The 17,869-nt window shown below is 29.1% G+C and overlaps 1 protein-coding gene across 1 annotated transcript; it reads right to left on the bottom strand.

The window, feature by feature from the left end:
• Positions 1-1,228: 1,228 nt before the first annotated feature.
• Positions 1,229-7,471, bottom strand: LOC114370109 (alpha carbonic anhydrase 1, chloroplastic). The gene is made up of 6 exons (XM_028327394.1): positions 7,174-7,471; positions 6,832-7,040; positions 5,779-5,885; positions 2,491-2,596; positions 2,191-2,373; positions 1,229-1,520 (listed from the first exon to the last, which is right to left on the bottom strand). Exons 1-6 carry the CDS (start codon positions 7,241-7,243, stop codon positions 1,350-1,352), a joined length of 846 nt encoding a protein of 281 aa, XP_028183195.1. The 5' UTR covers positions 7,244-7,471; the 3' UTR covers positions 1,229-1,349.
• Between the last annotated feature and the right edge of the window lie 10,398 nt (positions 7,472-17,869).

Here is a 17,869-nt window from a genome sequence, read left to right as displayed (position 1 = left end):
AAAAAGAAGTCAATAAATTTATTTTTATTAAACTAAATTTTAGTTTACCAAAGTGTTTAAAGTCGTGTTCATTCCATTTTTTATACATGAGATAAATCAAATTGTTAAAGGGAAAGTCTAAAGATAAATAGTATACAAATGTAAGTCTAAGGAATTATGATATAATTGTTACAATATGTAGCCCAAATGAAAGATTGTTAGAATTTTGTGTTTCAATAATTAATGTGAACTAATATTATATAACAATTATTTTGGCTATTTTATCATTACTAAATTTTATTTTATGTAGTCAAATTAATTGAGTCCATTAGACTATTAAATAAGATAATATGAGGTTAAATGTGTAGATGTCAGGGTTAGTTTATTAGAGGATAATAAAAATCCTATTAAGTTAACACACTACAAAGAAGATTATGGTCCCGAATGTACCCAGCAGACACAATAGTTTCTTTTCTTCGACACTAAAGAGTTACGAAGGTCTCACTAAAAAATAAAGGGACTTCAATTGAGGAAAAATCATAAGGTCATTGACTACATTATTTGTTGATTGTTCATAATTCCACAATAATTGTTGAAAAATTCTTAGATCAGGAACCAATAATGAATCTATGACATTTATTTCAATCCTTAATCCTTAATAATCGAGCATGGTATAGATTTTAGGACTTTTGAATAATTATTCTAGAAAATAGATATGTAGATTTTTTTATTTTCGCATAAAGAATAAAGAATATTAAAATAAAAATTAAAATCCCAACATCACTAGGATCCACCTAATGATGGGGTTCATATAATATGCAAAATGTCCCAGATTCAAACTTTTTTTTCGTCATTGTAAAATAAAGGGCAATTCTCATAAACCAACTAATTTAATGATCAATTCTCGAAAACATCAATCCATCCACAAGATCTTAGTTTAGTTATGATAATACTCAAGCTATCAACAACATGGTCAATAATAATAATAATTGTATTAAGTGAATACATATGATTACGAAACCCCCAAAACACTTAATTGAGTGTGAACTGATTAGAATTAAAAGTGTTTTAATCTCAATGTCTGAGCAAGTGTTCACATAGAGCATTAACAGAAGAGCGTTAGTGTTCTTGCGTATTTTTTCTTTATCATCCGAGTCACATATTCAATATATATATATATATATATATATATATATATATATATATATATATATATATATATATATATATATATATATATTTTATGAAGTTGATAAAAAAATAATTATTTTTTAAGAATAAACTAAATCAAATAGGCACTAGCATTGTGTACTAGCCGATCAAACCCAATATTTTCTGATGCAAAACCAGTATGATCATCATCAAGCAATTTATTTATGATACTTGGATGGTGTTGCATGCGAACCATGCAGGTGGTTGGGGTGATAGTACATCTGAATTTTACGTCCATTCAATTGCTGAAGAGGCCTTGCGTTGTGCTTAAACTCTGGGCCCAATGGTGCCTTAAGGAGCTCTAGTTGTTTCTTGGATAGCGTCCTTAACTGCAAGCTCCATTAATATTAGACATTTTTCCAAAATGAATACAATTTTCCCAAGCCAACACTTTTTTTTTTAACACATTAGTGACAAAAAAAAATTATTAAATAAGAAGTAAAACTAACAAATTTTAAGATTTTCAATAAGTTTTAACTAATAACTAAAACAGCTTTCTAGGAACAGGAGGAAGGAAAAGAGTACAAGAGAGGCTAAAAGAAAGAAGGTAATGGTTAAAGGAAAAACAAAATAGTGGGCCCATAATACACAAAATGTCACTCCTTTAGTCTCAATTATAAGTAAATAAAAATAAGAAATTTTTTTTTCATAACATTAAAAAATTAATTAATTTCATTAAATTGCGTTAATTCTAATTAAAAAATTCTTAAATTACCTTTAATTAAAACTTAATGTTAATTATAAGTCTCCTATTAAATGAAAGATGTTTTAAAGATAATTTCATTAAATAAGATAAAAATAATTATTTTTTTATAATAATTTTTTTATATTTAAAATAGAAAGAAATAACATCTAAAAGTATAGAATGGTGGCCGGACAGATTTTATATTACGATTAATAATGTGTTAAGAAAAAATTGTGCATAGTATATTTCTAACCCTCCTTATGTGTGTATTCATACTTTCCCACCAAAGGAGAGCATATATAGTAATTAGTTACCTTGCCTAGAATGTTCCAAGTGACACCCTCTTTGCACGGTGGAGTGGTAAGAGAGCCAACATATCTATAATACCTATGGCTGCTTCTGTTTATCTCTTCTACATCAAAGGTGCCAATTGCAATTTGGGCATCCTTATTGCCTGCACGAATCTCCTTCTCTAAATCAACCAACTTGTCTTCAAACTGCACACCAAATTAAATCCCATGTTACCACTATATATCAAGTTCCAAATTGTTGTTTTTATCATTTGAACCACAAAAATTTTGGAACACAAGTGAAGGTCACTTCCACTCTATTACCTGGGATATGAGAGGGTCTGGATCACCCAATTTGTAGAGCACTGCCACAACTGCTATGTTGTAATTATCTTCGGTCAGGTGGACTAGATGGAGCTCCGCGTCATGTCTGTATTCAAAAAAATTGGGTCAAACATTGGTCACTGACAATATTATAGTAAAAAGTAGTGTTAGTAATATAATATTTATTCTTTATAGAAGAATCAACTTACACCAAAAGTTATCATTTTTATTATTTATTTTCTTAGAATTTAGTAAATAAGATTAATAATTTATTATGATTATTATATTTTAACAAAATAAATTATAAAAATAAAGAATAATTTTAAAATAATTATTTTTTATGTAAGTTGATTTCTCATATTCTTGTTTGACATAGACATTATTATTGATTAAAATTTATTAAAAATTATAAAATTATACGTAAAATTTATTAAATAAAAAATAAAATTTACTAAATCTTATAACGAAGAAAGTATTCAATATAGTATGTGGTTAGCATTTTTAACTTATTTTATGACTTTTAATGTGCAAGCCCAAAACTAGGAACCACCTTCTATCTATCTATAATTATTAAATATCTTCTTTACCTTTTTTTTGTTAAATTTACTTAAATATCATCACCCCTACCTCCCTTCTCTTTTCTTTTTTTTTTTTAACAAAGCATCCCTTCTCCTTTTCTTCTCACACCTCTTAACTCTTTCATATCTCACTCCAAAATCATTTTGTCTTTGATATTTTGTAATACTCTTTCACGATTCACCATCCTCCTTTTGCTAATAAAAGAAGAAAAAAGTGCAAGACATGCCCCTCTCTTAGCAGCCTACACGAGAGCCCCTTACATAAGAAAATCCAAATAATGGAAAAACATACAACTCCTAGGCCAGAAAGAGACTAGAATAAGCAAGCAAAACTATTGCATCAACACGATTGACCTCCCATTTGACATTAGCCAATAATACATGCTCTTTGTTATACCTCTTGTCCCCAACACTTTAGAGTAGATAAAATCTTGGCTCATAATTGATAAGCAATGGTCTTCAGTATGAAAAACAAATTCAAGGCAATGATTTCAAAGTAACACTTGGAAAATATACACGTCTATACCAATTTGACATAATTTTTGAACGTCAAAATTTCGCAGAAGGCTCTTTCCACTGAATTACCAGATGGTTAAGGGAAAAGGGTCTTTTGTAAAATTTTGGTATCTTGAAATCATGTTCAATTGGTATAGGTGAGTATGATGTATCTAATGCATACTTTTCCAAGTGTTGCGTTGAAGCTAGCCTTGCCTTGAATTCGGTCCTGTGACTATGATTTTCGAATTGAAGGCCATGGCTTATCTATTATGAGCCAAGGTTTGATCTAGTTTAAAGTGTTGGAGACAAGAGGTATAATAGGGGCATGTGTTATTGGCTAATGTCGAATGGGAGGGCAATGACATTCATGAAACAGTTTTGCTTTCTTATTCGAATCTCTTTTTTGCCCAGGAGTTATATGTTTTTCCATTATTTGAATTTTTTTTGTAATGGACTCTCGTGTAGACAGCTAACAAAAAGGGAACGTCTGGTGCTTTTTCATCTTTATATTATTAATAATATTTTCTTTAGCTTCATAAGAAAAAAATAACATGATTTAATTCTCCGGTAAAAGGAGGATAAAAAAATATTTAAGGAGTATAACATGATTTAATTCTCCGATAACATGAATCGTGAAAGAGTATAAAAAAAATATAAAACAAAAAATAATCATAGATTGAGATACGAGGGAGGTGTGCAAAAAAAAAGGAAAGGGGCCGAAAGTAAATAAAAGAGTGAGAATATTTAAGTAAATTTATTTTTAAAAAAAGGTAAAAGATATATATATATATATATATATATATATATATATATATATATATATATATATATATATATATATATATATATATAGATAGATAGAAAGTATGTTTAACAATTGCAAGGATATAGGTCTGAGTGAGGTGATGTAATTTCAATCTTCATACATTTTAAAACAATTCCCGTATCCAAATTTAAAACAATAACAACTTCAATATTTATACACTTATACAGTTTTTTTTTTTTTTACTGCATACACTTTTACACACGTACCCACATTTTAAGTAATATGAATATGGTATTCCATTATACATATGTTTGTTCAACTGATAAAGAAATATACTATTGTATTAATTATGAAAAACCAATATAAAGAGCATCATTTAAAAGTAAAATATGAAACATAATTGAAAAAACATTCAAAGATAATCCAATTCCTAATTATAAAACATTACAAATAAAAATCTTTAGCTTGATTTTTTTATAAAAAAATCTTTAAATTTTAGTTATTAAATATATTATATGGATATGGGTAAGATTGGATAGTATAATGTCCATAACTACACACCTACACCTAAAAAAAATTGTGGGTCTTATCCATGTTCAGACTCATTTGATGGGTAAATTTCCTATTTATTGTGAGAAATTTTTTTGAATATCTACTGAGTTTAAGTCAAGTATCATCACTAATCATGTTTTCCAACTAGTTAGGGCATAGAAATAAAGAAAAGAGTTCTTTGAAGACGGAATATGGAAAAACCTATAAAAAATAATTGTAAAAGAATTGTCACTAAATTTTTTTAATTTAATAGCTTACAAAGATAGTTGTACAATTGTCAAAATAAGTTAAGTTTGATGAGACAACCAGTTTATTTGGCTCATTAAAAGGCATGAACTAAGCTTGAAAAACTTTAAGCTAATTTGACATTCAAAAGGTTTGTATTAAATAAAAACCACAAGATTTCTAATATATAAAAAAATCTTTATATTTTAGTCAGTGTCTGCCAGCTCAATTAAAAAAATTTTGATATGCATTGTGGTTAGATCAACAGAATAACTTTTTTCTTTTTTTAATTATTGCTTGAACGTATCATGCGACAGTAACACAAAGTTCAAAAATATATATTGCGCAACTTCGTAGAGCTACCATTAGCTGAAGATTCTATGTGGTATGGAATTTATAACCAACTATTTAGCATAAAAAAAAATTGTACGAAAGTAATGTCTTATAAAGTACGAAGATTGGTTAGAGAGAAAATGATAAGGTTTGTAAAGCAAGTGATTGGATAGAGAAAATGATAAGGTTTGTAAAGCAAATGATTGGAGAAAGTTATCATTCTTTTTCATAAGTGGTATCTTGAAAGCACACTCCATCATTTGGCATTTTTTTTAATTTTTAATTTAAAACAACAGAGGTATTCCATAAGAAGGGTGAGGAAGCAAGGGAACTTACATACGACCATTTGCCATGTGCTCTGATGGAGAATGCCAGTGCAATTGTTTTAAGGAGTAATTTTTTCCATTTATATTAATATCCCCTACTTTTCCTTCAAAGTGCACCTATAAACGGAGAATTTAATCATATTAATTGTTACCGGAAATTCCTTAACAACCTAACCTTATAACTGTGTAATTTGTTCATGATAACAAAATGATGAATTATCAACCGGGTAGCCATATACTACGTAACAAAAACAAAATACCTGTTAGCAATAGAAATTATTATATAGTCTGACATCACGATAATTTCGATCAATCTTTATAACATGTTTTGAAATTTTACTATCACTTTCTCATAAATTGAAAATTTTGGTTATGTGAACATGAAAATTAGTCGATGTCATAAACACATAATAATTTATATATGGAAAAATTATTACAATCATATGGAATCATTTGATCTCAACCAATCTTCATATGTGATATATTATTAATTATTTTTTAAAATTAAAAATTATAATTACATGTCATCACAATCATGTAATAATTTTTCTCATCTTAGATCATATAATAATATCCTTTTTTTCCGACTAACCTGTTCATGACATATAGTTAAGCTTTTTTAATTATTTTTTAAATTGAAAAACTTGAATACACACATGTAGAGAGATTGGTTGAGACTATGAATAAGTATTAGTCTTTTTGAATCATCATGACATTAGTGTGAAGTATTTATTGACTTTGTCGATGACTTATCTTGTTGATCACATTTAATGAAATTTTTTCTTTTAATCACTGTTTTTTTATCCACACGACTAAAACTTAAAATCTTACTTAATTAAAAAGATCGAATCCAATAACACTCGGATCAACCAGTTGCTATGAACAAGTAGTAATGTTAATCTCTTAGACACCTAATAATTTCATCTCTCGTATTTCAAGTTATATGAACTTGTAAAGTTGCATATGATGAGCATCTAGCTAAATGCTTATCCAATTATGCTTATATGGAATGAAAAGGAAAAGGAAAAAAACAAAGGAGTGATTTGGTAGTTTAAGAACAAACCCCAATGTTGAATATGTTGTCAACAAGTGTGGCATTGGTAGGAAGGTAGTTTCTGTTTAGATTCTTCAACTGCTTGTTGATGACAATATCAGTCTTCATAAGTTCCACAGGACTCTGAGATTTCCCATGTGAGCATGCTGCATAAGATGGACTCAAGCTTCCCCAGTACTCAGGTCCATTTGGACCAGCATAGCTAAAATTAGCCGAAACTAATGTAAAATGAAAAAAGAAAGAAAAAGAACATTCATGTAAGTAACAAACTAGCCAGTAATAATCACGGTAAAACTCATTTGTGTGAAGAAAATCAAAGCTAGTTGAACTCAATGAGAATTGAAATCTTACAGTAATCTGCAGAAGTGCATAGAGCCAAAACCGCTATGGAAACTATTGAGAAATGAACCCGCAGGGCCATTGTGAATAGCTAGCTGTGTCTGCTTTGATATGAGAGCCTTTGTTTTATTCCTCAACTATATATATATGTGTGTAATAATATAATTACAAATTCATCATAAGAAAAATATTATATGTGATGTGGTGATGGTTGTGTTATGTGTTATCCAATATATATGAATGCTAAATTTGGGCGGTGGTTGACTAATGAGTGGTTTCTTAGGAAATGAGTGGAGAAAGCATTGATGTCTCTGTCTATTCAGGGTCACAGGTTCTGTTCTGTATTAACTGATGAGTGTTTTTTTATTTTTAAATTTTTTTCTGTGAACCACAATTAACTGGAAAGAAATTGTAGCATTTTGGTAACTTTGGCTAACCGTCAAAAAAATGTTCCAATTTGGGTTCCTTTTGTTGAGTGTACCAATTAATTGCTTGGATTCCAAAATTCACTCCAGGAGAGATGCTGATGGTGCCTTGTTACTCTGTCTTACATTCAAAGATTGGAAAATCCTAGAAAGATTTAAATAAATAAATAAAATTTGTGCTTAGCTGATAAATAAATAATATAAAGTGACAAAGGTCAAGGAACGAAGAAAAGAATCATCTCCCTTCTAACCGAGCCTTTAACTATTAGGTGCCAATAGAAAAGAAAAAAGAAAGCAATAGTGTATGATTGCATGGGTTGATGGAAATGGTTGCAACCGTATGTAGTAAAATAGAATAGGAAGGTACTAGTGTTTAAAATATGATGAAATGGAATAAATCTTAGATTGAATTCATTCTATTTGATATTCCTATTTTTACTTCATCTTGTTTTGGGCAAATTTGTGATGGTATTACCTTTTCTTTTCATTGGTTTATTCATAAAAGAGTTTAATGATTATTCATGTTAATTTATACTATAATCAATAAAAAAAATTATTATTTAGATATTACGTTATTATCTAACCATTAAAATGAATGTCAGTGACTAAAAATAAAAATAAAATAATTTATAAAAGACTAAAATCTAAAATCAAGATAAAATAAGGGACTAAAATCATATTTTATCTCCATTTTTTATAAGCTTTAGTAATTTTTTTAGTCTTTAAAAAATAGTTTTTTTATTTTAGTCTTTAAAAATTTTCATTTTGATTTTAATACTAGTAAATTTTATTTTTTATTTTAGTACCTGCTATCAAGTAATTGTCTTATAAAAAATTATATTTAATTATTCTGTCAAACTCTTAATTACACTATAAATCAATAAATTATTAATGTTATTGTTATCATTGGTTAATGTTATTATTTGATAGCATCACTAAAACTAAACCAAAAAAAAAGTTACAAAGATCTTTAAATGAGTAAAAAAAACATATATCTTATTTTATAGAGTCCAAAGGTTATTTAAGCTTTTTTTAATAATAACGAGGCATTTTTCAATGAAAAAGGAAAAGAGAGAGAGAGAGAGACGAAACATAGAAGAGGTAATTTCTATCCTACCAAAGTTATACTTTTTAGTCAATATATCTGCGGTAGTAAACACTTTGGGTTTGTTCCTTCCATTTTTGTCACATTTCACAACTACTTTAACATGCAAGCATATGTTTGATGAGGGGCATGCAATGATAGCCAAAACTAGCACGCTTCTTTCACGTTGTATCTAATATAATTAATCACCACTTTCATAGTCAATTTGTCACTGTGACCCGAACTAATACCATTAGTGACATTTTGTCTAGGTAGTATTTAATCATAAGGAACAAATTGTAAATTACTTTAGAGTTTAATGGCCATGAATCACTGTTGTAAAAACTTTTATAATATCAATGAATCAAGAATAATTTGACTTTTAAATTAGCTATGGTAATAAATTATAACGAAATCATCATGTAAAATTATTATTTTTATCTTAGGTTAAAGATTATGAATGTTCTTTAATTCATTTAGACAGAAATTAATTTTATTCAGAATACGTGACTGACTGTTATTTACCCAAACAAATTTTACACACGATAAAAATTGAACATATATTCTTTCACTAAATAAATCATTCTCTGTGAACTTAATCAAATCTTGCACCATTATATTAATCCTTTGGGTTAAGTAAAACTGGTTTACAATGTTTTTTTAGTTAGTTTGTCCAGAAAAATATTTTTATAATTTATGGAAAAGACCTTTTCTTTGAGCCTTGCACTATGTGACCATCCTTATGAGTCCAAGAAAAGTGATTGAAATGCATGTGCATAAAAAAGTAGGCCACTTTGGGTGATTCTGATTGAGGTTGCGCAAATATTGGATTGGGGACGCAAAAGCACTTTGTGAGGATAGCAAGGAGGGCACTGTCTTTTGTGTTTGTGTTCAAAGACGGATATATATTGATTATTCTTTCTTTCATAATCATGTGATATCATCTTCAAAACAGAAAATCATGCATAGATTAATAACATTTTACCTTACTTTTGGTTGCTTCGAGTTAAATCAGTACCTAATTATGGTTTCTCGGAGGTACAATTAAAAAAATTAAGTAATTAAAGTGAAATTTATAAAATAGTATATAATATCAAATATTTTTAAATTCCTATATAGGTATGTATATATACATACACTATCCTTTGGAATTAATTGTCCTAACATTATTGAGTGTATGTAATAGAAATTTATCATCATAAGAGAATATTGCAAAAGGAAAAGTACCTTTACAATATTTTTGAGTTGAAATCGCTTACTACAGCTACCAATACATCAAAAATACTTGAACTCTGTTTTGCCAAGTTTGAATGCAGAAATGATATAATTCACCAGTTATATATATTGTTAATGTGCTCGGTGTTCAATTTGTTTTATGTGTACCATGTACATTGAAAATTCCCCTAACAGTTAAGCAACTTCGTTTTATATTGTTTTCATCAAAACAAAAACTAAACTTTTTTTAAAAAGAACAGAAACTAAACCTAAAAGCCCAAAACAGAAAATTACAAAATTCTCATAGAAACAAAACTACAAAATACAACTATGCCGGCCGAAATTAACCAACTTTTTCTTAATCACCTTCCACCTTCTCCATTGTCTTCTCAACTTTGGAGCGGAAAATCCATAGTCTTTAACATTTATAAAATAATGCATTCACGTTCATTAAATTATATGCTTCTCGAAGTTCTCTTGTACAATATGCACCATATTCATTGATTAACCAATTTTCTCCTAGAATTATGAGAGGGAGACATCAACCTTACTCAAACAATTGCTTGGGAATCAACAAACATTTGATTTCTCTATGTTTTGTTTTGATGTATTGGACATGTCCTTTAGGGAAATACTTTGTCACTATAAGGAGTTCTTATTTTGATTTTTAGGTAAGTTCTTGTTGTTTGAGAGCAATGCCAAAACTCCTTAAATAGCAACAAGATGCCATGAACTCTTAAACGGGAACACAATAAATTATTAAACGGTCCTAAATTGTTATAATCTTTGCCAACATTTACATCACTGGATAACATTATTATGATTGATAAAACTCTTCTTTAAGTATTTAATAATTATATATTTAGAACTCAAATCTGAAATCTTTGGTTAAACTGAAACATCATCATGCTACTTGATTCACGTATTTAGAATTACTTGACACATAATTAAATATTATTAATTATTTCTCATAAATTGTAAAATTATAAAAAAATTATTTGAGAATATAGACAGAGATGGTGGTCTAAGACCACCTAATATACAGGTCATTCCATATGCTTAGAAAAAATATAGCCCATTCCATTATTTTGATTAGGATTTGAAACTAGAAAGCACCAAAAACATCATGAATTCAATATCACACAAAGTTGGGGACAAACAATTTGAGATTTCCACTATTCATTCATAGAGCCCCACAGTTCCATATTGCCAAAGAAAAGACTCATCGGTCTGCCACTGCCACACATGGTGTGCTTCCCATCACCGGAAATGAAGCTAGAAAAATCCATCCTACCTTTAGATTCCAATTACACGGGTCATACGGAAGCAAGCAAATATTAAAATTTTATTAGAAATAAACTGATGAGCCATATTCATATGAGGAGGAATGGAGGATTGTCAAATCTTATGGAGTATTCTGTTAATGTTCCTAGTTTAGGATTGGACTTGTGATATATATCATATTAGAAAAGGAATGGACCTTTTCAAAAGTTAATTTAAATGAGGATTGTCCAAATTTTATATAAAGTATTTTTTTTTTTTTGCTGAATTTATATAAAGTATATCGTAGCTATATAACTAGCGTGGGATATCTTAACAAACTTAATGCCACGTGTATTCTTTATTTCGTAATACACCCAACAAGGCATAGAGAAGAGGAGAGAAGAGCTTGATTCAATTCATGTGTGTGTAAATCATCTTACTTGAATAGACAATAAAATTTTACTGATCGAAATTTATTAACTGGTTGAAATAATAAATTAGCAACGCATGACTTGTAGTATTGAAGTATATACGTCCTTGTTTTTCCACTCATTACATTAAAAGTTTAAACAAATTGATTACATAAAAGTTTAAATAGCTTATTTTCTTTAGGGGCAAGGAGTTGCATGTTGGTTAAAATGTGCTTACTTCCCTCTTTCTTCCTAATTTGGGGAGAAACACTTATGTGTAGAGTCAATAGTTGATACTTATTAATTTATTTTCCTCTTTCAGTGGAACCAAACCAAAAAAAAATTCTTTTCTACTATTTCTTCTGTTATTCATTCTCTTTATTTTCATCTTAAGAAAACATAGTGCAAAAGTAGTATATACTTTCCCCAAATTTTTTTTTTCTTTTTAGGCAATGTTTAACATTGTTGTACAACTTTTCCTTATATGTGATAGATTAAGTTTGCAAGAAAATGAAGATTCAATAAGTTTTTCATTCCACAACTATTTTAGAATTCGTTTTTTAATTTCTGTAAAAAAAAAAATGTCCAATTTCAATCCTTCATTTATGTTTTGTTAGCAATTTTAGTCATTGACATTAAATGGAAACCAATAAGTGTTGACATGTCCAACAACAGTACACATAAGCAACACACATGGTAGTCACATACTCACATTACATTTGTGTCATTTTTAGTCTTTAGAAAAATTTGAAATTTGAATTTAATCTCTATAAAATTGTCACCTTTATAATTTAGACCCTGTAAAATTATCTTTTTTTTTCCTAAATTATTAAAATTTTAGTTTTTAATTCTTAATTAAGCTTTCAAAACACATTCATTTTCAAGATGTAAATAACATCAAGATAAAATTTATCTTTTTCAACATAATATTCACTGTATATACAATTTAAAGAATAGAAAAAGTAATATATGCATTGATAATATAAAAAAATTTATACTATTATCTAATTATAACTTATCATCTATCTATGGTAAGTTTATTATAATAACTATAATCTTTAATTGTTTCACGAAACTTTTTACAGGTTACTAATCTCTGAATAATATAAAAGAATCTTGTTATCTGTCAATTATACGTTCCTCTTTGTTGATCAATGTTAATATATGGTTTATACTAATACAAATATAAGGGTAAAACAAAAATGGAGACACAAACCATCTTATAGAAATTGGTGCCTACTGCAGAATCTGATTATACCTTTTCCACTTGCATTAGAAGACATAAATTCTCCACTAGAAAAAGATGCAAATATGTCATCTTATATATGTGTGTTTTCAAGCAGCGGAGCTCAAAGAGAATAGCACTCCGTGATATATAATTATTCAAGAGATAGGGTTCTGAAGGTAAGCATCAACTTTTTATTGAACGGTTTTACTTAGGAGTATCATTTTAAAAAAGTATAATATTTAACGTTACAAATATATTTCTTATTCTGATTTTTAATAATAAAAAAATATTTGTTAATTTCTTAACCATTACTCTTAAAATAATGACTAGAAAAATCATTATATTAAAAATATACCGTATGAAAAATGAATCTATATTTTAACAAATATTAATATTATGCAATCAAACAAATAAGACCATGTGTCAGTTTACAATTTGGCTTGTTTGTTTGTTTAGTGTTTTTAAATACTTTTTGGTCCAGGGAACAAATGAACCTCCCCAAGATGGAAACGTGGAAAGGGTTAGAACTTAGAATTGAAGGGATTCAACGTTTTTCGAATCTGAGGTGTGTGAATGGTGAAGTTGAACTGGCCTTGAGAACGAATACTATGAAAAAAGGACAATATTTAATGGACATCCAAATACCAATCAATATTTAAAGAGATGAAAAAAATAAAAAAGAGAAATCATAAGTTTATAAAAAAAATATCATGTGATAAAATGTGAGAAATAAAGAAAAAAGAAAAGTATTAAACAAGTGGATTAAAAAAGAGTATCCAAATATACTTAAAAAAAGTACCTCACCTCCACCCATTATATATTATATTGGGGAAGTAACAGAGAAGAACTTAGACAAAGAATTGTTACTACACCAACGCAGTTTAGTTCAGCGGATTGAGTTCAGTGTTATAAATTTTTTAATATTATTTTTTATTCTTACGAATAAAAAAGAAATGTCATTACAGTCTTAGTTACATTTTAAAATTATGAAAAACTGCATATAGGGTGTTAGTCCATGAGCATAGCTCACCCAAAATCAGCACGGTCCAAAATATTAGCATGCTCAAAAATAGAGGGGTGGGTGTTGTTAGCTGCATCATCAGTATTTTTTGTTTATACACCCAGCAATTTAATTTAATTCCAAAAATGTTCTTATTTTTTTCTTCTTCTTTTTAAGTGTCTTTCCACTAACACATTCTTTCCTTCTTGTTCTCGATTTCTTTTTGGTTTTTTATTGTTGTGAGAGATGCATTGTGCCACTTCAGTCAAGGTAAAAGTATTATGGAGGTACACCGATGGTGATTGTTGCGGTGGTTGATTAGGTTGTTAACGGAGTTACATCAGATGTACGTCGGCGTTATTTTTTTTTTTTTTGTGTAACATACAAATTATACAATTTGTAAATTATATAAAATTAACGGATCCGTAAGTTTTATTTTAACTTACGGATTACATAATCCGTATGATTTATAAGGATTTTTAATTTTTTAAAATTAAAGAAATATTAAATTTTTAATTTTTTTTAAATTATAAATATGTTAGTATGATTGTTAAAAATATTAAATTAATGTGTTGAAAAAATTAATTTTTTTATTTGTTTATTTGAAATGTAATTTGTATTATTGTTATAAATATTTTTAAATAAGTGTAGATTGATAATTAATTTGTAATTACTTATTTTTATATTTTGAAAATGGTGTTAATTGTAAGATAATTTACTTGTAATTTATGGATAATTTATTTGAGTTGTTGTGGTCTAAAATTGATTGTTTCGTGTGGTCATAATTTCATGAATTAGAATTAAGTTGAATAAAATAATTTATTTTACTACATATGATTTGGTTATAATTTTTTATTGTATTATATGGTTATGAATTGTAAATAGAAAAAGTTGATGTTATTGGTTTCTAATTTATAGGATTATCAATTTTAATGTTTTATAATATTATATGCAGTAAAAAAATTAAGTAGGATTTTGTGTGATAGTATATGTATGATGCGGTTAGGGGTTGTTTATTTGTGATGTTCAAACTTTTGAATGTTTAGTTAAGATGGACGAATATCAATGGATGTATGACAGTATAATGTCTTAAGAAGTTGATATGAATGAACAAAATGAAGACGAAGTTGATGTGAATGAAGAACATGTTGATTGTTCCGATGCGTTCAATACTACTCAGGTATTAAAGTGATTTATTGTTATTAAATTAATAAAATTAATGTCCCTTTGAAGACTAAATTTTTGTGGATTGCATTGTAAGTGTTGTGGCGGTTATTATGAAGTTAGACACAAACACTGGTATGAGAGGAAAAATTTCATTTGTCTTAATTGATTGTGAAAGGAGTGATCAGTATAGGTATAGGAAAAAAGATTTTGTAAGATAAGAAGAGATACTAGGAGTAGGAAATGTAGGTGTCCCTTTAAGCTTCGTGGGAAACCAGTGGTTGGAGGCCAAGGATGGATAATGAAGTTAATGTGTGGGAGTCACGATCATGAAATGGAAAAGTCATTAGTTCGACATCCATACGTTGGTCGATTGACTAAGGATGAAAAGACAACTATTGCTGATATGACAAAGTCAATGGTGAAACCAAGAAATATTTTGCTAACGCTGAAGGAGCATAATGTCAATAGTTGTACAACAATCAAACAAATATACAATGCAAGAAGTGCATATTGTTCTTCCATAAGAGACATTGATATTGAAATGAAACATCTAATGAAGCTTCTTGAACTAGATCAGTATATTCATTGGCATAGATTAAAGGATGAAGATGTTATACGTGATATCTTATGGTGACATCCTGATGCAGTAAAGTTATGCAAAGCCTATAATTTGGTATTTTTTATAGATAGTACCTAAAAAAACAAACAGGTACAGGCTCCCGTTACTTGACTTTGTTGGTGTGACACCAACGGAGATGACATTCTCTACTGATTTTACCTATTTGGAGAGAGAACGTCTAAATAATGTGGTATGAACTCTAGAACGATTTTGAGGTCTTTTTCTAAGACGTGATGCCCTCCCTGGAGTTATTGTTACCAATAGAGACCTAAAATTGATAAATGCAGTGAAAACTGTATTCTCTGAGTGTACCAACTTGTTGTGTAGGTTTCACATTGACAAGAATGTAGGCAAAATATAAATCTCTAATTGGTCAAGAAAAAATGCATGAGATTATATCAAGGATGCCTTGGGGAGTTTGATTGATTGTCGTTTCGAGCATTTATTCGATGATTGTCTTAAGAAGTTTGAAATTGTTTGTTCACCATGATTAGGGGTGAGAATAGGTCAGGTCAGGCCAGGCTTTAAAAGGCCTGGGCCTAGCCTACGATGAATTTTTGAGGCCTGAGCCTGGCCTATAGCCTATCAAAGGCTTTTATTTTGACTCGGCCTGGCCTTTTTAAAAGTTTGGTCTGGTCTGATAGCCTTTTTAAAAGTCTTCTTCACATTAATATTCCTCCTTTGCTCTGGAACGGTAGGAACGTAATAGGAAAGTTAAAGGAAAAGGAAACATTAAGAGAAATATGAAAGCCAATAAAAATAATGAGGAATATAAAGGGACACATGACTCACACATAAATTGTAATTAAAGTCTTACTTGATCATATCATAGGAATTGAAGTTATGGAACAGTAATGTGTAATCAAAGTCTGCTAGTTTCAAAAAAATAATTAATTGTATCCAAAAAATAATGTAAGTATATATTGGTACCCAAAAAATAATATAAGTATATATACATATATATAGGCCAGTCTATCAGGCTTATAAGACTTTTTAATAAGCCTAAGCCTGATCTATTTAATTTAATAGGCTTTTAAAAAAGCATGAGCCTAACCTTTTATTTAAATAGGTCATTCCAGACTAGGCTTTATGTAGGCCAGGTCGTAGGCCCCTGTAGGTCGGCCTGGCCTATTCCCACCCCTAACCATGATCAATGTTTGTAGACTATGTCAACGAAACATGGATAATTCCCTACAAAGAAAAATTTGTTAAAACCTCAACGAATAAGGTGATGTACTTAGGAAATACAACAACAAACAAGTATGAAAATTTTCATTTTTTTTATTAGAGTTTAGGAATTAATGGATTTTAATTATTGTATTTGTTTATTATTTTTTGTGTATTTCAAATGTAGGGTTGAATCTTTTCATTGGGCTTAAAAAACCATTACAGAATAGTCTTGGAGACCTATGTAGTGTTTGGGATGCCATGAACAACATGATCACGCTTCAACATACTAAAATTAAGACATCCTTTGAGACAAGTACGCATGTGGTTTGACATATTTTTAAAGTTACCTTATACAAGAGGTTACTTGTCATGGTATCAAGGTATGTTTTATATCATATTGCTGCTGAGTTTGAGTGTATATATTATGCTAGCAAAAACCCTTCTCGTTGTGAACGTGTCATGAGAACTACTCACGGTCTTCCATGTGCATGTGAGCTATCCAAATATGTACTTAGTACCATACCACTTGAGACAATCCATATGTTTTGGCGGAGGTTAAGTTTTTCAAACCAAGGGTTATCTAAGCCCTAATTGACCATAACCGAAGAGATGGAAATCATATCCAAACGATTTGAAGAGCTTGATGTTTGTGGCAAAGTTACTCTAAAGAGTAAACTCTGGGAAATTGCCTACTCTTATCTAAACTCGATGTGTCCTCCTCCAGAAAAGGTCAACACCAAAGGTGCTCAGAAGAAACCGGTGATCAAACATCAAAGATCAACAAAGTGTGATCCGTCTTACTGAGAGTATGTTGATGTTTTACATTCTGTGCAAAATAATAATTCTTCAGTCAAATGTAGTACATCATCTTCTGACTAGGCAATTCCAAGAAGGACTATGCCAATGGTGAATCAATTTCATCCATTCATTCACAATTCCATTGAAAATAGTGTCGATGTGAAAGTTGATAGTAACTGTGGATATCGTGCAATTGCTGCATTATTAGGTATGGATAAAGATTCATGGTCGTTGGTGCACAACAGTTTGCTTAAAGAACTTGCCAAATGGTCTAATGAGTATATCAACCTCTTTGGTAACCTCTCCTACTAGAAGATGGAAACTGCTAA

This window comes from Glycine soja, chromosome 10, assembly GCF_004193775.1.
Source record: "Glycine soja cultivar W05 chromosome 10, ASM419377v2, whole genome shotgun sequence".
NCBI lineage: Eukaryota > Viridiplantae > Streptophyta > Magnoliopsida > Fabales > Fabaceae > Glycine > Glycine soja.
This window is presented reverse-complemented; position numbering and strand designations above follow the sequence as displayed.